Source organism: Nanorana parkeri, unplaced genomic scaffold, assembly GCF_000935625.1.
Source record: "Nanorana parkeri isolate BGI_ZX_2015 unplaced genomic scaffold, ASM93562v1 scaffold471, whole genome shotgun sequence".
NCBI classification, from domain to species: domain Eukaryota; kingdom Metazoa; phylum Chordata; class Amphibia; order Anura; family Dicroglossidae; genus Nanorana; species Nanorana parkeri.
In genome coordinates, this window is record NW_017306739.1 from 377,123 (window position 1) to 399,782 (window position 22,660).

The 22,660-nt window shown below is 39.0% G+C and overlaps 1 protein-coding gene across 1 annotated transcript in view; it reads left to right on the forward strand.

Annotated features, from left to right (window-relative positions):
• MOCOS (molybdenum cofactor sulfurase) overlaps nt 1–22,660 on the forward strand; it is a 314,243-nt gene that overhangs the window by 271,356 nt on the left and 20,227 nt on the right. The window contains exons 9-12 of the mRNA XM_018560663.1: nt 7,233–7,395; nt 16,044–16,125; nt 20,434–20,555; nt 22,352–22,457. Coding sequence (XP_018416165.1) covers nt 7,233–7,395; nt 16,044–16,125; nt 20,434–20,555; nt 22,352–22,457 — 473 coding nt within the window. The remainder of the gene's footprint in view (nt 1–7,232; nt 7,396–16,043; nt 16,126–20,433; nt 20,556–22,351; nt 22,458–22,660) is intronic.

Below are 22,660 nucleotides of genomic sequence, written 5' to 3' on the forward strand. Positions count from 1 at the left end.
ATAGACCACACAGTCAAATCTTTAGTGGAGAATGACCAAGTGAGGCCTTGGTCTTGAAGGCAGATGGGAAACGTCCTTGAGATTACATGCAACAAGAACACAAGGACAGTGCTAGCACCTGGTGTAATATTGTTCATTACTACATAAATGGGTATCAATGCATCAATCTGCTCACATGATACATGCAGGTAATGCTGCAGGAAGCTAACGTGTTTGGGCGGCGGGGGTTAATTCCCCCCTACCTCAGAGCTCTGAGTAAATATCCAGTGTTTGCCTGTTTAAATATGTTAAAAAAGGCAATCATTTTCATGAGGCATACTTACTTTTCCACATAACTGTAGGCATAGTATTAGACATGATAGCTAAAATGTTTTCATTAACGATCATCCAAGTAAAAAGTTGCTTGCAAGCATTAAAGCCTGCTGTGGAAAGCTTCTAAGAAGTAGCTACAGTTTGGCTGCTCTAACAATGAAACCTAGCAATTTAAATTGATGGTTACCCAAAATACCTGGGGGAGGGGGGGCAGTGTCTTGATTTTTAACACAAGGCTTAAAACATTGGGGGTTTTATGGCACTCTAATCAATGTTACTATCATGAAATGAGGGAAAAGAAACCGAGCAGAGGTGAAAAAAACAAGCCATATCTGCTCTCGTCCATATTATCAGGCGTCAATTAGAAGAAAAAAGTGGAGACACTACCACCACTTTGTTTGTAAGAATAAAAGCATCAAAATGGCAACTTGACCCTCTTCATCAGGGATAGAAATATAAATTGAAAAATACATATATACCTATGAAAGTAGTTTGAATCACAGTCACAATTCAAAAAGAGATATAAATCATAATAGATCAATAGGCATAACATTAGAGCTCAAGAATAATTAGTGAAAACTCCTTTGGACTCTTCTTCATTTGGTGGCCCCTCCATTTTTTGTTCTAATTGACTTCTCCTTTGGGGTCTCTTGCTCCTAATGTCAAACAATTGAGCAGCACTAAAGAAACCCATATTACAACGACAGGACATTTACAATCAAATATCCACGTGCTTCTCACCTTTCCTTGCATATTATCAGGTGTGACATATTTGTGTTACTCACATGTATGTTGTGTGAGGCACATATTTAGAAAACACAAAAAGATTTTGATATAGCAGAAGCAGAACTAATATTCCTAGAGAAGTAAATGTAAGTAAAGTAAAAAGAGAAATAAAAAATCTGTTTTCAGGGTGCAGAAGATAAGTAGCATGGGGATAGTAGCAAACCACAATGAAACAATCACTAGCTAGCCAGAAAAAGAAGTTACCAGTTGGCGGTGGGCTCAATCCCCAAAGCGTTTTTTTTCTCTTGTTTGGCCCTTATTTCCTTGACACCATGCCTTATCTCTTAGATCTCAATCCACAAAGGCACATAGCATGCATTATTTATCCTGCTCTCTCTAAGCAGTGGTATTGTACCATTACTAGTGATATTAAATACCCATAAGTGTTATTTTATTGACCCGTATGATAAAATAAATTAAACGGTCCATTCACAAACATTAGCTTATCTAAAAGGTACATAAAACAGAACACAGATGTTTCAGCCTCCTGGACAGCATGTTGGACTGTCTGTATACCTACACAGACATCAAGGTTAGCATGGCTTGTTCATTTTTACCTTCGGTACACTGCTAGTCACTTACTTTCTCTCTCTCTCGCACGCGCACACACACTGTGAGGTTCCAATCTTTATCAGGTACCTGGGACTCTCAGCCAGGTGAAAAGTCTAAAGTGGAAAATCACCCCTGAAAGTAACACGCCCCGGGGGCAATATACAGTAGATAGATAAATAGATAGATAGATAGAGGATTTGCAATCAAATTAACAACCCTGTAGTCAAAAGTGTGTTTACTTCCACAATGTTGTTTTTCTGTCAGTTTAACAAGCAGTCATATTCTTGAATTGAATATCTCTTGTGAGAGTTACAATTGGAAGACGATGGCTTCATTTTCTATTCTTTTTTATGGAAAACGATGATACATTAAGAAAGGTTTAGTAATAACCTACAAGATTTGGCAGCTTTGTGAAAATGAGTAAAAGAACATTCTGACAGCAGCATCTACAGTCTGAGATGCAAAGCATCATCCCCCAAGTGATTTCAGATCTACAACCCACTGAGAATTATTCCTAATTATACAAATGCAAAATATCTGTGTCACCAAACACACGAAAGAAAGACAGGCAAGTCATTTCATAAACCTAGCTGCTGAAAAATAGACATTTGGTGAAATTCTAATATTTTCTGTTTTTAGGAGTAGTGCTTAAAACACAAACATTAGACAAACAAATAAATGCACTTACCATATAGATGCATGAATGTACAGTGTACTACCTAATATGCTTCTATTCTTAGCCTCAATTGCAAGTAATGTATTTAATTAAAAAGACTCCATTTTACCTGTTCTCATTATCGCCTCTACTTCTTACCTTCTACAAATGTTTAGATTTAGTGATTGACTGACTACAGTACTCCGATCCAAAATCTAATACTTTGACATTTAAGTTAAATATACTATCTCTAACATATGTAGAAGCATATTATATGTCCTTTATTTTTGTACTTCATTGCAGATTTTGTAGGTCTGTGAAATATCATCAGGAATAACGCTTTAAGACATCCAGTAATGGAAGTGGCACATTAACACATTTCTAGAGAACGCAGATCAAAGAACCAACATTTCTAAAGAACTTGGACTCTTGTGATACAGTAACAGATTAGAAATATATTTCTTCTAGTACATCATTTTCTAGAGGGCACAATTTATTCCTAACTGGTTCATTTAAGTTTAAGACAAAACAACTTAAGGAAGAAACAACAAATTGGCAGCTAGGAATGTTCTAGCTGGTCATGCAGGTAAACCATGTATAATACTGTTTTTTGGGACAGGAAGTGGGGGAATATCATAACAATGGGGGCAGAGCAATAAAAATGCACTTTTCACAGAGTAGGATAGCCCGCAGTGTGTGCACAAAAATTAAACACCATAATAAACAAAAAAGTGCACATTTGTACACTCTTTTTTGTGTGTTTTTCAGGTTTAGGCATTTTTGTTTGTTTGTAGCCAATGGAAAGCTAGTGACTAGGAGGAAGAGATATTAAGAGAAAAATTGGGCATAAAGTTAGCATTACACACATTTTTCAGACATTCCCATTTGAAGTCTATTGGAGCCTAAAACATGCATTCATGCCCCAAAGAGGTTTCTGGGGTTTTTTTTCAGTGATGAGCGAGAGCACTCTGTTCAGATGTAATGAGACATACAATAACATAAAAAGCTGTGTCAAGTTTTAGTTGTGATCTTTGAGGATTTTTAAGTATCCATTACTTCACAGTACTAAAAACTAAAGAGGACAATGAGGGCTTGTTTAAAAAAACTCTGCTTTTTAAGAATATGAAAACACTTTATTGTTCATAGTGAACTTAACGAATAAATTAGGAATCATCTCTTAAATTACCCGACAACAGTAACCTGAATTTTTAGGGTATTCAGCATAGCATAGTTGTATTAGGTATAGTATATTCATCAATATTAATGTGTTGTAACCCTTTGCTAGGTTACAACAAGGTACAATAGGGCTTTCACCAAATCAGAGCATGGTCCAGACTTGTGCTGATTGACATATGTAAATGTGAAAAAAATGATTGTAAAAGTGTTTTTTTTTATCATTACATCATGTTAACCCTTTTGCTGCATCCAGCTGGCCATGTCAGTAAGCCTTACGTCGGTGGCTTTTACTGTTCTGCTATAAATCGACCATGAACTTATACCAGAACATTTCCCTTGACTGTGCCCTGTAAAATAATGGCTTTCAGAGATATTAACAAAAAATCTGGGCGCCCCCCCGGAACCACCACCACTGGCATCTGCAGCCTCTCCTCCCCCACCTAGAGCCGTTCCAAGCTGGGATCTATTTCTACTCGGATCCCTGCTGCTCTCCCCTGCTTGTATGGGTTGATGCTGATTTACATATGTACATGTGATTATTTTTTTTATAAAGTGTATTTTTTTAATCATTACATCATGTTTAACCCTTTCGCTGTCACCGACGTAAGGCTTACTGTGGAACACAACTGCTTTCAGCTGGCCATGTCAGTAAGCCTTATGTCGGTGGCTTTTACTGTTCTGCTATAATCTCATGGTCACTTTAGTGTCCCCAATTGAGTGTCCCCAGCTATGAATAAAAAGGAAGTGCTTTACATCACTTCCTGTTCATTCATGAGTTTCTCACTGGGTAGTAGCACTCACTATAGAAGCTTCTACCCATTTATAACTGGATGATAGTAAATATTTTACTATCTCCCATTTCTGAATGAATGGGAAAGGCTTCTTATTAATTGAGTGCTGAGGCTGCAGAAGTATCTCTGTCCTCAATTTCTTTTTCTATTTCATAAAGGAAATGTTGGGGGTCTGTTTATACCCCTGATAGTTCCCAGAAGCCCCTGCAATAGTAAAATAAATAAACTAATTAAACACAAACACCCCTCCCCCCACACAATTAAACGTGCACCATATTGTGGTGTACGCCATGCACATACGCTGTGTTGCGTTGTTAGAACGCATCTCAGCGGTTGATTTTTTTTCTTTTAAAAATAACATTAATTTAACTGTGTGGCAGCATATGGCAAAGTGTTGTGATGCATTGCCATGCTTTGTGATATGCTGTGTTGCGATTAAATGTATGCCTGTATCATTTTATCACAACACACACACCAACACTTTAACATAAGTCATTTATTTACAATTTTGCATTCCTTCATATTTTTTACTGTTTTGCAAAAAAGCGCATTTTAAAATTTACAAATATTTGTTATTTATTAACTCAATAAGCTTTTATCTTTTATATTTAATCATAACATTATTTTTTTGTGCACTGATACTGATTTTAGTGTGCTTTTATTCATTTAATTTTGTATTTTGTTGCTTTAATATTGATTTGCAAACATTTGTGCACTTATCGCAGGACCTGCAAAATTAGTAGCACCCTCTTTATATTCTACTGGGCCTGTGCTTTCAGAAAATATATGGTTTGAGGGGGTCTTTTACAAATGCTAGCAACGCAGCAGTAGACAATCAAATTTTAAGTTAAGTTAAAACAATTTTAACTTTAGCTGACCACACCATTTTTGCAATTTTTCCCACTGTTTTAGTGGGAAAAATTGCAAAAATGGTGTGGTCAGCTAAAGTTAAAAGCGTTATGGAGGGCTTAGCAGCGAAAGGGTTAAAACATACTTACTATGCTTCCACTGAGAATTACAAAATTAAATTAGGAATTGTACTCAAGATAAAGAATAATAAAGACATGGCAAATATGTGTGTGCCATTACATGAGCAGAAACCTTATTAAGATCATAGTTTTATATAATGAAGAGTCAACAAAATTCTGCAACCAAAAATTATTCAAGGAATGGTATAGGCTTAAACTATGTATGTATAAAACCAGTACTATAAAAAAGTTAAGTGTTAAGTTATATGTCAAAATTAAAAATGTAGTAAGATATTATCAATAAACCACATTTTAGAATGTAAAAATATGATGATGAACAGGTTCAGTATCTTATTCCAAAATGTATTTATCCTGGAAAAACAAACTAGCATATGCAGGAGACTACAGTAGTAGTGAAATCTCACCTTTCAGGTAAAGGTTTGTTATCAAATCTAAAGCTAGAATGTAGATTTGCAGAAGTACTTGCCTCATTAACAACCTTAAATATACTTCTTTGTGATCAGAACTCATATTGTCTAGAAAATGTTATCGTAAAGAGAGTCTTGAGTCTTAAAAGGAACTGAACCCTTGAAGCTGTGCCAAAAAAAAAGAAGCCAGACAGAGGGCAAAGGACTAGCCATCATTATTTCCTGTGGTGTTCCTGCAGCTGATTTCTTTCACCATTACTGACATACTATGCTTTGTTCTGCACTCTGTCTCTATAGCCATCTTGGGCCAGGACTTTGCTTGCTCATTTCAGAGCCTCCTGCAAGGAGAACAGTGAGCAGTACATTAGTGACCTCACCAGATATCCTAAGACAGGCAGTCAGAGGCAGTAGTGCCTTAGATCTTGCCTAGCAGATATACTGCTCACATACCAGGAAGTGAGCTGCTTTTTTTTCAGGAGGAATTCCAAATCAAACGTACATTTTTCAGGTCATTATTATTATTTTTAATGATTTATATAGCACCAACAGTTTGTGAAGTGTAAAGAAAATGATTATGGTAATTATGAGTATGCATACAGTGGACCGATATACACTCTCATGTATTGGACACAGAACTCCAAATGACCTTATTAGTCCTAAACTATTATTTAAATCATTTGAGCTCCTTAGTTCACTTTGTATTTGCTTGGTTGACAAATATTGGCTATTTTAGCCTGATAGTTGAACTCTGAACTTTGCTGTGGTCATACATTTACATTCTGCCTCATTCCAAAGAAGGTAATCCTGTTAAAAATGTTAATTTGATGATGTATTTTAAGGATTGGTTAAGGGCTTTGAAATATTTTTTTCAATCAGCATAAACTGAGATTGGTGAAATGCACCTTATCTCCCAGTTATAGATAATCCTACATTTTCGTCAAGGATATTATGCAGAGCCTTTCATCATGTCTTGAGGAATAAAGGCCTCAAGAGCTTAAATTTGAATAATTGTAAAATTTACTAAAACTCATAACTATGGTTTGCAAAATTTCTAAAAGTGGGTAGACTTAATTTCACCTTAATTTATATAAAAGGAAGATTTTTCTATGTGTCTCTGTTATCAGCAAAGCCCAAAAAAAGAATGAAAGAGTAACAGACTTTTACATATATATTCGTTTACATTTACAAATGTGCTTTACAGTTCAATTGTCTACTTACAGATATGTTAGCAAACTACAGCACAGTTGCATAACATACCATAAAATGTCAAGATATATAGTGCTAACACTCCGCACAATGATGATTAAAGAAATGTAAAAATCCATACTTGATTTTACTTTTGCTTTACTTTTTTAAATTTTGATGCTGCATTTACTTTTTATTTTTATCTTAATACAGTAGTGCACATCTACATATTTTGATTACAGTATAATTTATATAATGGCATTATTTGTATTTGCCTGTGTTTGGCCTACAACTTTACCATTGGCCATGTCACAAAGATAGTTATTGATGCATTTTCTTAAACATAATTGCATATTTTTATTCTGATTTCTTTTGTCAGGTTTCCCAGTGGCCTGTGGTAGAACAAGGTCTACTATTTGATCGGAATTGGATGGTTGTGAATGAAAATGGAGTATGCCTCAGTCAAAAGCAAGAGCCGAAATTGTGTCTTATCCGTCCTTCAATTGATCTGATCAAGAACATCATGATAATTCACGCACATGGTAACATGAATCTTGTATCAAACTGCATTTTCCCACCCAGATTTTAATCTGAATGTAACATACATTCAATATAATTAAAGCTAAGCTCCAGAAAAAAAAATATAATTCAAACACAGCACTGGGTGTGTAAATTATTGCTAAAAAGCTGTGTGGTATGTGTGGAGGGCTGCCTCAAAGTATAAATATCTTACCTTGCAGCATGCTTCCTCAGTTTTTAAACATGGGGTGCGACTTGGTCAGTTATATGCTCCATTTATATCCCTATCCCTCCTTGCCTCCTCCAATTGACAGAACACTTTGAAGGGAATTTATCAAAACTGGAGCAAACAAAATCTGGAGCAGTTGTCCAGGGCAACCAATCAGCTTATCTCTTTCATTTTCAAATCTTAACTGAACCAAACTAAAGAGTGAAGCTGATTGGTTGCACTGTGCAACTGCTCCAGATTCTGTCTGCTCCAGTTTTGATAAAATCCCCTTCTTGTATTTTATGAGATTTTGTGAACAGGCAAGTATTAAGAGGGGGCAGAGATGTACATGTGTTTTTTTTTTTAGAAAATCATAATTTTGAAGGTTTAACTAAAACGGTTATGTTTTAATGACATTACAAAATGTCTTGTTTAACAAATATATAGTGTTAAAGAGATGTTTAGTAATGGCAATCTACAAAACAGATACTTACACCGTAGATAATTACCAGCTTTTTATTCTTTGTATACCTTATTTTTATTTTCCTCCCGATTGTTCTTACAGTGGCATATTTTTAGTAAGGGCAGGTTATTAGATCTCCCTTTACTTACTAGAACTCATGTAACTAGGACATGTGACCATGTACATCATCTCAGGGGAGGATGTCTTTCCCTGAGATCTCATGAGATTAGAAATGAGATTTTCCACTGCTGATGTAACCTTCCCAGGATGCAATGCTGGGGCACATTATATCACTTATGCCCACATGGAGCAGGAAGTAGAAAATAAGGAAATTGTAAGTAAAATACAAATATGTTTGTTTAATTAATGAATGTAAGATGATTTCATATCAGGAATGACATTACCCTTCATGCACCTAAAGGCCCCGTTCACACTGAACGGTTTATCATGCGGATTTACGCTGCAAAATTGTGCATATTTCTGCGCTATATTGCTCTTTGTACTAAGTCCAATGTATGTCAATGGAGCTGTTCCCATTTGCAGCTCCATGTCACCTGTAGCTCGTCGCTGTCGCAGGACCCTTTTTTGGCGCGGGTGTCGCGCGATTGTACTCAGCCCAATACGAAAATTTGTGCGGAAAACGCACAATATCGCGCAAATTACATTCGTGTGAGAAACGTGCAATTTGCAATATCGCAAGTGTGAATGGGGTGTTAAGGTCAGTAATTAGGTATGAAGGTACTGCATCGGATCAGCATGACAGCAAGGTCATTTCCAGAAGGAGAGGTCAGCAATGACAGGCTCTGTATTTCCCTCAGTACAAGTTTCCTTTACATAGCAAAACTCTCCTTTCCTCTAAACAAATATGCAAACATGTTTACCTGTGTGCAAATGTGTCCCCCCTTACTGTTTTGTACAGGTGCCTTCTAAAGAAAAAAAAAAGGTTTTGGAAAGAAAGCTGCACAGCATGCAGGGGGAGTATTAAATATAGGCTGCTGCAGACTGCAGTTCTGCTTTAAAGTGTATGGATAGCCAAAGCCTTTTCTACTAAGGCAGAGTAGGGAAGAGTTAAAACCTTTGCTGTCTGTGTAGCATTGGGGAAATTTCCTTTCACTTCCCAAGCCAGAGTTAGCAGAAATCTTCCAAAATGAGGGGAATTCCTCTACTGGTGTCGCAGTTGTCCTCTCTGTTGTCCCCAAGATGAGTGTCACCATTAGAATATTTTCCATCCCCCTTGGTTCTGGGGACAACTCTACAATTTTAGATTTCCCCTCACTTTCTGTTTCAGTGACAATGGTCACCAGCAGGGGCGTCCCGAGGCTGGGTGACACCCGGAGCGGTGTCCGAGTGTCACCCTTCCGAGACGTCACCACGCGTGTACGCTATGATGTCATCGCGCACGCGCGTCAGTATTCTGATAACTGCCGGCGGCCATCTTGGTGATGGACGCCGGCAGAGAGAGGAGGAGACAGCCACCCGGCGGGATGAGGTATGCCGCCGGGTCCACTCCTCTCTCCTGATACTGTCGGGCGTTCGGTCCATGACCGAGCGCCCGACTTTTCAGAGGGGGGTGACACCAAAATGACTGTAAGTCATTTTGGTGCCCCCCTCCAATGGTGTCACCCGGGTGCGGGCCGCACCCCCCGCACCTCCCTTGTGACGCCACTGGTCACCAGTACTAACAAAGTTGTCAATCTCCCCAATGAGGACACAAACAGGAATAAAACCCAACAACCCGGTCTAACCCTTCTCCACGCTATCCAAAATAAAAATACAAAGTTTTTGCCTAGAGATAAACTTTAACTTACACTTATCCATAATACAGACACTCACCGTAATATTAATTAATGCACCATTTTAAAAGAAATAGGGGGGAATTTATCAAAACTGGAGCAGACAAAATCTGGAGCAGTTGCCCAGGGCAGCCAATCAGCTGCTCTCGTTTGTTCAGCTAAGATTTGAAAATGAAACAGAGAAGCTTATTGGTTGCCATGCACAGCTGCTCCAGATTTTGTCTGCTCCAGTTTTGATAAATTCCCCCCATAGGGAAAAGACATGGGGGGAAATTCATAAAAACTGGAGCAGACAGAATCTCGAGCAGTTGCCCATGGCAACCAGTCAGCTTCTATCTTACATTTTCAAAGCATAACTGAACAAACTGAAAAGAGACACTGATTGGTTGCCATTACCAACTGCTCTAGATTCTGCCTGCCTACAGTTTTCATGAATCCCCCCCATAATCTGCAGTCAAAAAGTTGTGCAAACCTTTTAAGCAAAAAGAAACCTCAAACACACCTGAACAAAATACAGCACATTGCAAGTAAAGCCTAAGGGGGTTATTCACGAAGAAGCCGAAGGATCCAACCGTAGCTTTGGCTGATCCTTTAGCTCTCTTCAGCTGCCAGGAGCCCTTTGGTTCAGTCAAACTGAAGGGCTGCTGTATGGGCTATTCACTATAGCCCTACAGCAACTGAAGGCGGCCGAGCAGCTCAGCTGGGCCGAAGTCATATGCTTCAGCTCGACTGAGCCAAAGTGTCAGCCAAAGCCAGGCAAACAGCCTGCTGAAGACCGGCCTTTTGGCCTTGCAAATGACAGCTGGGCGGAGCCAGCGGTGATCTCATGGCTGGCTCCGCCCAGTTGTAATGACAGATCAGTATCCCCAAATAACCTGGGGATTCTAAACTGTCATTAAACAACAGCTGGGTGGAGCTGGCTGTGACATCATGTCTGGCTCCGCCCAGTTTTTGTTCATTGGCCGGGACCTGCTAGAATGCTCTAGCAGGTGTCGGCCAATAGGAAACAGTTGGGTTGAGCTAGATGTCACTGTTAGCTGTTAATTGTTTTTTTTCCTTTTAAATGTTTTTATTTTTTTAAATTTTACTATTTATTTACATGTTTAAAAATTTGTAAACTTTTTTTAACGACTATTTTCATTGATTTTCTATTCTGCTCGGTACCCCAAAGGTACCGAGCAGTATAGCCAAGCCGAATGCCGTTTGAATATATGAATATATTTGTTGACCACCTCTTCTATATGAATAGGGGCGAACAGCAGCGAGTAAGCTGCTGGAGCTTTAGCTCAGCTGATCCAGATGTCCTTATGCAATTCGGCTCAGCCAAACATGCAGAGCATGTTCGGCTGACCGAAGTGAAGCCGATATATGGCTGATTTCAGTCGATGTACTGAGCCAGAGTGAATAGCCAAACGTTGTTCAGCTTATTTCACTTCGGCTGGGTTATTCACTTGGCTTCGGCAGCTTTGTGAATAACCCACTAAGTGTTTGTGCCCGACTTGCAGGAGCAGCTACATGGTCTGCATCTCCGACGGATGCATACCGTAGAGCTGCTCCAGTCGGCTCCGGCCGGAGCTCTGTCAGTTCTGATGGATCATTAGTAAGGTCTAAACCAAATTAAGTAAAATGATGTAGGTGTTACTGAGCTTTGTTATTATTTTGTGTGTTTTATTTTCTGCTAATTAATCCACATAAGAATATTTATTCAGAGGCTCACATGGGGTATTTTTTAGTAATGGGTTTTATTTTAAAAATAGAAAGATGATTAAGGAATAAAGTTTCCCAGCCTTGTCTGACCTTTTTCTTATTATTTTCTTCCTTTATTAAACTTCACATTTAACATCATGCTGATAAACATGGTGTATGCCACAGTGAAGTATATGGTTCCCTTAAACACCAAATGCCTCCTAACATTCTGTACCTTTGGGAAATGCCACACATTTTCTAAAGCATGAAGCAACCTGGAAAAAGACCATTTGTAATTTGGAGCCTTTTTCTGCCACAAGTTAGAGTGCTGTGTGATAAAAGCCTGGCATTTTTGCTGCTTTTTTAGCAGCTGTTTAATTGCTCATTTTACCGATTCTAAAACAAAAATAGTACTGACTTAAATGGAGTGGTGGTTTTTTTTCTCTGTAAGCAATAATATTTAATAAGCACCAGAGCATAATATGTGGTGTGTGTGATTCTTCTGGGCAGGGCCAAATTAACATAGGGGTGGGTGGAGCTCTAGGCCCCCCCCTGCAAATAGGCCCAGCCGAGCCAAGCAGACCTGACCAGAATCGCAGGAACCCACACTGACCCTCTGGAGCCCGCACTGATCCCCTGGAGCCCACACTGACCCCCCAGAGCCCACACCGACCACCTGGAGCCCTCATTGACCTCCTGGAGCCCGCGCTGACCCACCTGGAGCCCGCACTGACCTCTTGCAGCCTGCATGGACTGCCTGAGAGCCCGCACTGGCCCTCATAGATCTGTGCTGGCCACCTAAGAACCTGAACAGCCTCCGGAGAGCCTGTGCAGCCCCCCTAAACCCCACACAGCTTTCCTGAGACCCTGGAGACATCAGGCCGCGAAACCGAAACTACACAGAGTATGTAGCTTCATATTATTCTGCATTGCTGTGTAAAGTATTACTGGGATTTGTAGTCCTCAATAGCTGATGGTTTTATTCTGCAGTGCTTTACAATGTATTGCTGGGATTTGTAGTCCTCTATAGCTGATGGTTTTATTCTGCAGTGCTTTATAATGTATTGCTGGAATTTGTAGTCCTCTATAGCTGATGGTATTATTCTGCAGTGCTTTAAAATGCATTGCTGGGATTCGTAGTCCTCTATAGCTGATGGTATTCTGCATTGCTCTGTAATGCATTACTGTCATTTGTAGTCCTCTAGTTAGTGGTAATATTCTGCATTGCTGTATAATTTATTGCTGGGATTCATAGTCCTCTATAGCTGGTGGTATTCTGCATTGCTCTGTAATCCATCACTGGCATTTGTAGTCATCTAGTTAGTGGTAATATTCTGCATTGCTGTATAATTTTTTGCTGGGATTTGTAGTCCTCTATAGCTGGTGATATTCTGAATTTCTGTGTAATGTACTATTGGGATTTGTAGTCCTCTATAGTTGGCGTATTATGCATTGCTGCATAATGTATTGCTAAGATTTCTAGACTCTCCACAGCTTGGAGTCAGTGGCAGATCTACCAGGGTTACTGCTGCAACCTGGCCCTAGCACTTCACCACTGACTCCAAGCTGTAGACAGACTAGAAATCACAGCCCAGACAAGAGGAAGAGGGCCCCAGTGACCATCGCCATTTCCATAAAAAGGCCCACCAAAATCCTCAGCACCAGGCCCGTGATGCTCTTAATCCGGCGCTGAACACAAGATCACTTTAAACAAGCTCCTTGCAACTTAATCATGGTTCCAGTAAACTTCAGGACTACTTGAAAGGAAAACTGTTCTGAGGAAGTATGAAGTCTGCATTTGTTGACCGGGCTAGTATAAATACTAGTTCCTTGGTTATCATTGTGGTAGAATGGCTTCAGTTTTTTCTGTGTCACTGATTTTCTGCAAGTATGCAGGTGAGGAGCTCTGGCTTTTCTAATTTACATGCTTCTCTGCAAGTGCTAAAGCCAGTGACATCTAGGCAACTAGACTTTTTTGAAAGGTCAGTAATGGCAGCCGATATAGCTGTATCAGTAAAGCTTTTCTTAAGCCTTCTTGGAACCTAGCTTGTTAAAAGTGAAAGCCAGCACTTTCACTAAGATGAAGTGTTAATATACCCAAATTGAAATGAAGCGTGCTTTTACCCTTTTGCTGCCAAGCCCTCGGGAACGATTTTACCCTCAGCTGGCCACACCATTTTTGCAAATTGTCCCATTGTTTTGATACTCTGCTGCTGCGTTGCTAGCGTTTGCAAAATACCCCCCCAAACCATATATTTTCTGAAGCACAGGTAGAATAAAAAGATGGTGCTACTAATTTTGTAGGTTCTGCGATAATTGTGCAAATGTTTGTCAAATCAATATTAAACTGATAAAAATACACAATGAAATTTAGAAAAGCACACTAAAATCAGTATCAGTGCACAAACAAATACTTTTCTGACTAAATCTAAAAGATAAAGCTTAAACTGTATTGAGTTAATAAATAACAAATATGTGTACATTTTTAATTGTGCCTTTTTGTGAAATGGTAAAAAAAAGAAGGAAAGCAAAACTGTAAATAAGCGACTTATGTTAAAAATTGTTTGTGCGCTGTGCTGGTATGTGTGTTGTGATAGAATGATACAGGCATACATTTAATCACATTTAACCACAACACAACGTATCAGCACATGGCAATGCGTCACAATGCCTTGCCATGCACTGCCACAGTTAAATTAATGTTATTTTGAACAGAAAAAAAGAAAAATCGAGCACAGCGATGCGTTCTAACAACGCACTGCAACACATGTGCATGGCATACACCCCATTTGGTGCACACTATTGCACGTGTATAATATATGTCTGGGGAGGGAGGGGGGTTGTGTTTTATTTATTTATATTTTATTTTTTATTATTATTTTATTTTATTTTTTTACTGTTGGGGGGGCTTCAGGGAAATATCAGGGGTCTAAACAGACCCCTGACATTTCCCTTTTGAAATAGAAAAATACATTTTTCTACAGCCTCAGCACTCAATTAATGGAAAGCTCTCAGTACAGAGTCTTCACAAAAACAGTAAACAGTAAACAGTAAAACATTTACTATCAACCAGTTTCTGAATGGGGAGAAGCCTCTGTACTCCGAGTGATCACTCCAGTGTTTGTCCTTCACAGAGAGTATCGGTAAATATCACAGATATTTACTGATCCTCCTCTCGACCATGCACCAAGACGCTGCCATCGTAAAACTGACAGGATGACAGTGTCTCTTCTCTCCCTCCACCCTCGGCTGCAGCTCCTCTCTGCACAACGTATAACAGCGCTCTCTACCTCGACCCGCACTCCCCACTGCCTTCTGCTGTCATTTTCTCTTTGGATCCCCGCTGCCTGAACCCATACAGGCAGGGGGGAGCAGCAGGGATCCGGGGAGAATAATGGAGAGGGCAGAAGAAGCTGCAGATGCCTGGGCGGCAGAGGGGGGGGGGGGTGCCCAGTTTTTTGGTTAATAGCTGTCACCAGTGGCTTGCCACTCCACAGATGCAAGGCTGGCTGACGTGGCCAGCTGGAAACAGTTGTGTTCCTCCGTAAGCCTTACGTTGGTGGCAGGTAAAGGGTTAAAGAAGAACTCCAGGCATGTACAAAGTTAACCCTTGCAGTGGGGCTACTCGTTTTGGTCTAGGGACTAAAATACAAAAGATATACTCCCACAACAGTGACCAGTACTCTCTCCCCTCTGCTCCAGCTGTTGAATATCCCTGTGTCCTCATGTCTAATGAAAGTGAATGGACGTGAAGACATTGAGAGCCCATGTAGAAAAGACCGCAGCGACTGGTCTAGCAGCCAGGCGGGCACAAGGATCTTTTGTATTTTAGACCCTTTGCTGTGCGGGGGTAGTCCCACTGCAAAGGTTAATTCTTAATATGCATAGAGTTCTTTTTTAAATGCTTCAAGAAAGATGCTTGAAACTTGCTAAAAAGCTTTGTAAAATGTTGCTGTATGTACAGCTTTTCAAACTAGCATTTACAAGGCCTAACCATAAAGTCAAGTTGCATTGCCATCTGCTACTGTGTGACATAGTGCAACTTTACTCATCAAATGGAAACATTGTTAACAATGTATGAACATTTTTGTCCAAGCATTAATATCTAAATTTTTTTTTTTCAGTGTAGCAAAAGCCGCTTTGTATTAGGTTTCCTCAAAAATAATCATTATGCACATTTGATAATTGTGGACATTTGTGTTTGAAAGTGTTATTTGTAGTGCATTGAAATGCTCAGCAGTTTGCCTAACACCATTCAACCAATTAATAATCACAAAAGATTTTGTTTGTTCCATTTTTGTTTGTCCTTCTCTGCTGCTGCAAATCATACAGATGGATACAAATGGTGCTGCTTTATACTTCAGCCATTTATGCTATATGAATTGAGCTTTTGGCGCCACCTTCTGGACTGCAATCTATATTTTTAAAGTGAACCAAGGAAAGTAGTTAATTTCTTTTTTTTAGTTTATTTATATCATGCAAACTAGATTTTTTGTTTGTGTGTTTGTTTTCTGTGTATAGGAATGTCACCGATAGAAGTGCCCTTAAATGATGAAAACAAAATGACTGTTCAAATATGCCAAAGCAAAGTCTGTGGTGATAGGTAAGTGATCTGTGAAGTGTAAATATATATGAAAAAATATTAAAACACTAAAGTAAAAAATACATTTTTTTTTTAAATAAGCCCGAGTCTGTCATAACTGATCACCAGCTATCAGAAAATCCTGGGGACACTAGAGGAAATCTTTCAAAACTTCTGCATGCACTGTAGAAAATATTAAGCAGTAGTTAATGTAGGTCCCCTTTGTCAAGAATTGAAAAAATAAAAAAAAATTATAGTTTGATCAGTGTAAGTTTTAAAACAACTAGTGTTTCTGTACTTAAAAAGTGCAACACTACAAAAATGGAAACAAACAAAAGAATATTAAAAGTTTACATACGAATGTTAAAAAAAAGTTAAAACCATTTAAAAAGGGAAAATCAAGGGAAAAGAGCAAGGCATTTCAGTTAAAGAGAAATTCAAACTTTTGTAACATTAGTAAGTGAGGTTATCTCGGTTTGCTAAGTGAGGTTATCTCAGTTTACAAGTTGCATTTACATAGGAGTCACTGTCTCATTTCCTGATGCCTAACTCAATCCCAATAGTGTTGCTATATTTTTATTTTAATGCAAACAGTCTGTAATTTCAAATTAAAAATTGTGTATGTTCACGTTCTTGCAAATCTGTGTTACTTTTTGCAGTATCCATGTATCACCTTGTTGAGTCTGTGCATTAGTGTGAAGTGATAGAGGCTACATTCTGAGTGAAGTGATGTAATTTATTTCCTAACAGGTCGTTTGCTTTGAAAACTCCATATATTGTTTGCCAGCAATGCTGCATGTAATAGGGTGGTTCCATTCGTCCCTAATTATTCCTCTTGTTTGCTTTTTATAAGTCCCGTGTTATTTGTTTTAAAAACTGCAGCTGTCACAAAAGACAGGGTAGAACACAGGATGGGAATAAGGGAGGCCAAACTGTTTTTTGCAGTGATGGTCTTTGTCTCTTATGCAAATATAGCAGCAGAATGAAATAAAGTAAACTCCCATCCATATATCCGGCACCCCAGGGGGATTGGTAGGTTCTGGTCTGTTCCTCTGCTCAGTGGGTGGGTGCAATAGGCTATTGGCTATTGCAATTTGAAATAGCCAATTGCAGCCTGGCTATTGAAACCCTGCCCACTGAGCAGAGGAGCAGACCTGAGAGAGAAATTCCTCTCTCAGGTCCACTCCTCTGCTTAGTGGACAGGTGCAATAGCCAGCCTGATATTGGCTATGGCAATTAACAATAGCGGAACTGAGAGAAAAAGTTTGCATCAAGCCACCGGCAAAAAAAAAAAAATCGAGGACGTATTGCCAGTTGCTTTAATGCCAGATAATGGGAAGTTTACTGTATTAAGAGGGAGGTGGGAAAGGCCTAGGCTATGCATTCAGAAGAGCTGAACCCAAGAGGTCATAGAGAATCCCAGGTCCTGAACTGTACAGCAGCTGGGAGACCTTCTGGATGGGCCACAATACACATACAAGGGAGTTTATCAAAACTGGAGCAGATAGGACCTGGAGCAGTTGCCCATAACCACCAATCAGCTTGTATTTTTCAAAACTTAACTGGAAAAAAGAGATAAGCTGATTGGTTACTCTGGGAAACCGCTCCAAATTCTGTCTGCTCCAGCCTTGATAAATTCACCTCATAGTTTTGCATAGTGTTCATGCAAGCACTTTTTTTTTTACTTAAATTAACAAAAAAGCAAACTTTATAGTGATACCATTTGTCTACCATAGTGACAGGATAAATAACACAGACATTGCTAAGCTTGCTTCACATAGCCTCCATATGGAATGCACATGACAGGGTGACAACACAGGAGAACAAATGGTAGACTTTGTCACCTCATAAAAGGGAGTGGCTAACCAAGGACCTTCAAAGCAGGATCAGAAGGTATTATTTTAATGAAAGTTGCAGGCTTAAAAAGATTGAAAATAACTTTTGAAATGACATCAACATGTTAAAGTATATATAAGATTTTAGCGATTGGGTTCAGATCTACCTTAGGAAGAAAGGGAGAGAAATCATAGTGGCTAATCCACCCTCTCTATTGGCTACTCTACAAGTCTGCACATTTAATACAATATAAATCTGGAAGAACAAACACATAAAAATATGACTCAGAGTCACGTTGAAAGTTAATTTACTACTTGCCGTCCGCCTGTTATAAATTTACAGACGGACGGCAACCTCCTATCAGTGGGTGGACATTACTTTACGTATTTTTTTTTCTGCTTGTGTGCAACCCCTAGCACACACACCAGCAGATTCCCACAGAAGATGTATACAGCTGTTACCGGCTGTTCCATACAAGTGTTCGAGCAGCTCTACAGCTGTCCGATCGCTTGTATGTTAACAAAATGTACGCGCCCCCCACTGCCGTGACCATCCCAGGCTCCGCTGCCCCCCCTGCGGGCCCCGGACCAGCACAGCAGCTGCTCACACTGTAAATGGAGGAGAGATTCGCATTCTCCTACTTGCTGATCTCTCCTCTGATCTCTAAAGGCGGAAGTGATGTGTATCACATGTGTATTACATCACTTCCCCTTTAGCTGTCATTTCTCTGGCCACTATAGATTCTTTGGGAGACCCCTTATGCCTCCATGAAGTGGACCCTGATGTCTCCATAATGAGGACCTGTAATTGTATATTTGTTATCACATAGGGGGATTGTTATCCCCCTATGTGATGGCAATAAAGTTGAGCGTAAAAAAAAAAAGCTGAAAAAAATTAGCCACCTATAACAAAAAATAAAAAACACAAAAATAGATTTTAAGTTCCCCGCACCTGCCTGCATGCACATATAAATTTAAATACGCGTTGCGCGCACCTACATGCGAAAACAATGATTATGCCACACATGTTACATATCACCATGGATGTCAGAGTGCAAGCAATAATTCTAGGGCCATTAATCACTGTTAATCACTAAACTGATAAGCGGTAAAAAGCTTTAAAAGCGTTGCCTATGGCCAATTTTAGATATGGAAGTTTTTTGCGATTCTGCCGGTACGCGCAATTTTAACCACCTCAGGGCCGGCCGTAGTAAAAAAAAAACGGCCGGCCGAAAGGTCTCTAGATCTTTAGACGTCCGCTCAGACGTCTAAAGACGCGCGCGGGAGATGGCCATTATTTAAAAACAGGCAACGATGCCTGTTACCATACACGCGATCCGCCGGCTGTAGAGCCGGCGGACCGCGTGTATGGTGTGCCGATCGGTGTGTTCCCCCCCCCTCTGCGGTCGCCCACACAGTTGTCCCGCTGATCCCGGGCTCCGCTGTGCCCGGTACGAGCAGTTACACATAAAAAAGAATAAAAAAACAAAAAAAAATGTAAAGTCCCCACCCATACATACACGCATGCAAACATGCGTCGAGGGCGCATACGTGCAAAAAAGACGATTGCACCCATTACACCGCACATGTTACATATCGCCGCAAACGTCGGAGGGAGAGCAATAAGTCTAGGGCCATCAATCACTTATAACACTAAACTGATGAGTGGTAAAAGCTTTTAAAGCGTCGCCTATGGCCAATTTTGGGTAAGGTAGTTTTCTGCGATTTCGCTGGTGTGCGCAATTTTAAAGCTTGATATGTTTCGTGTCTATTTACCCGACGTGACCCGATCTTTTATATTTTACCAAAAAACTGGGTTTCCTAACATAATGTAAAAAAAAAACTTGTTTTTTTTCCAAAATGTTCTGTAATTTTTCCTAATTATAGTAAAAAATAAAACCCCCAGTGGTGTTTAAATACCACCAAAAGAAAGCTTTATCTGTCCCCACAAAATTGTATAAAATTCATTTCAGTACAGCGCTGCATGACGGAATAAACGTCAGTCAAAGTACCGCAGCGCTGAATACTGAAAAATGGCCTGGCCAGGAAGGGGGTCTAAACACCTGGTCTTGAAGTGGTTAAAGCTTGACATGTTAGATGTTTTTTTACCCACGTGCCCCCGTCTTTTATATTTTACCAAATAATACATGTTTTATAACAAAATAACAAAATGTAGGGAAAACTGTTTGTTTTTTCAAAATTTTTGCTGTTTTTTTCGATATTATTTTAAAAAATAAAAACCCCAGCGGTGATTAAATACCACCAAAAGAAAGCTCTATCTGTCCCCAAAAAGTGGTATAAAATTCATTTCAGTACAGCGTTGCATGACGGAATAAATTTCAGTCAAATACCGCAGTGATGAATACTGAAAAATTGTCTGGACAGCAAGGGAGTTTAACACCCCGAGCCTCAAGTGGTTAAGGTAAGCACGGCAATAATAAATCAAAATATGTGCTGACTAAAAATACGCTGTACTGATTTTTATTCTCTGTAGAGTTCATACATATGACTGTGGGGATGAATCTGCAAACTGGCTGTCTAGTTTTCTTGGACGCAAATGTCGTTTGATAAGGCAGTCATCCATCTTTAGTCGCTTTTCAGGTGCGAAGAAGAAAGGTATGTCAGCGTCACATGCTTCATGGATAAAAACATTAGAATGAAAAGTAAAACATTATGTGTACTATGCTGCAGCTGTTACAAACACCAACACTTTTATTGTTTGTGTCTATTTATTTAAAATGACAAACTGATAAGTGTTTCATATTTTCTTTCAATACTCAACTTAAAAAATAGCGCTCCTACCTGATTATAACTGAGGGCCTGATTTACTAAAGTTTGATGACCGCAAATTGAGTTCACTTCAAATGTCCAATTGTGTTCAGGGACATTTTAAAAATTACTTTATTGCACAAGATTGAATGTTCGCAATGAAACGTCACCTCACATCACATTTTGTGAATCAGGCCTGAGGAGTTTCCTGCTCCAACTTAAGTAGCCAAAATTACATCTCTAAGCTTGAGCTGAAGATGTAACTGCTGTTTTATAAATCTGTAATGTAGATTAAAGAAGAACCATGACCAAGTGGAAATGGAGGATATTGTGTAAAATTATGATCTGTTTAAAAACTAAATTTGGTTGACATTAGCATTCTTTTCTGGAGGACAACTGAAGAACAGTTTATTTTCAGAGATCTTAGAATTATGTGTCAAGCCCCCTCTACTAGATGATGGCAGTTACCCACTAAGTTTACACAGAGCAGAATATGGGAAGCTTTTATCGCATTATGGGAAAATAGATTTTCTTTCTGGCTAGTCAGCTATGGCATGCTGAAGTACAGACAACATACAAGTCTCTATATTTTTTTTACAATTATTGTACCCATAAATTATATTGTTGTTGATGGGGTCATTAATATGATATTTGCACATAGGGGCAAACATATTTTACTTTTATCTATGCAAGTTCTACTTCCTGCTTAGTAATGAAGCACTGGTATTGTACCACATAGCTCATCTTGGGAGAAACATGATATAGCAATTATGCTTAATTGCAAACTTATATTAAAAAATATTGAACTTTATATATGGTACAGCGAGCATGAAAAAATGAAATGATATATTAAAAATCACTTAAAAGTCAACGTTACAATAATGGTCAGTGCACACAATATGTTTTACTGCGCTTACAAGCTCCTCTACCTGTGTAATATTGGTGGACATGTGTGTGGCTTACTGTTCCTTTCTCTGCAAGGTTACCAGTCTGGGCATTTGTTCTACACAGTACATTCTCTGAAAGTCTTAAGTTATAACTCTATTTTTCAAGGAGGCTAAAGCTGCCCAGAGTTGAAAGTGGTGTCTTTGCTGCAGTCATACAATCCAATTTCCCTCAAGGATGCTGACTGCTGAGCAATACAGACACTCTATATGACTGTAAAATTGACTCTGCTGACTGTACAGGTTTTTTGTTAATGGAGAAGGGTGGGAAGTGAAAATGAATATGCCCCTGCCAGCTTTTTTCAGTAGAAAAAATAGCAATTGAAACAGGTTTTAAATTGTTCATTTCCCCCAACAGTGGCCAACTTGAGTAATTCAGGAGGACCTACAGATATGAGTGTGTGATGGGCGTAATACAGTCATTAAAATAGTACAAACATTGTGCTTCTGTATCAGTAGATCTGTATCAGTATTGTGGCTGTTAAAGCTTAGCAAAGAAAAGAAAATAGAATTAAAGAAGTAACTGACCAGTTCCTGAAATTAACATAAATGGAAAAGGCACAATGAATATTAATATATTCTATAATATTATTATTCTGTTAACCCTACTCCAAGTGCCACAGAATATATGCTGTATTGCCAATGTGTCTTTTGTTTTGCCCATTCTGTACAATATTAAATAGTAATGTATTTCTTCAGGTTTGTTGGATACAACATTGCCCTCACTTTCTTTAGTCAATGAAGCCCAATACCTTCTTGTCAACACATCAAGTATTTTTCAACTAAGTCAGCAAATTCCATTAAGGTAAGATGGTCTAAAAATAAATCATTGTACTGACTTGACTTGAAAATCAGTTTTCCTTCATACAAACAGTGGGTTTAGTTACCAAGTAGTGGGGTCTATTATTATTAATGTTGATGAGTTGCAGACAGTTAATGTGAACCTGTCAGGATAGAGTTAAATGAACCTGTGCTTTGTCCATGCATAGAAAAGCAACAGGTTCCCCA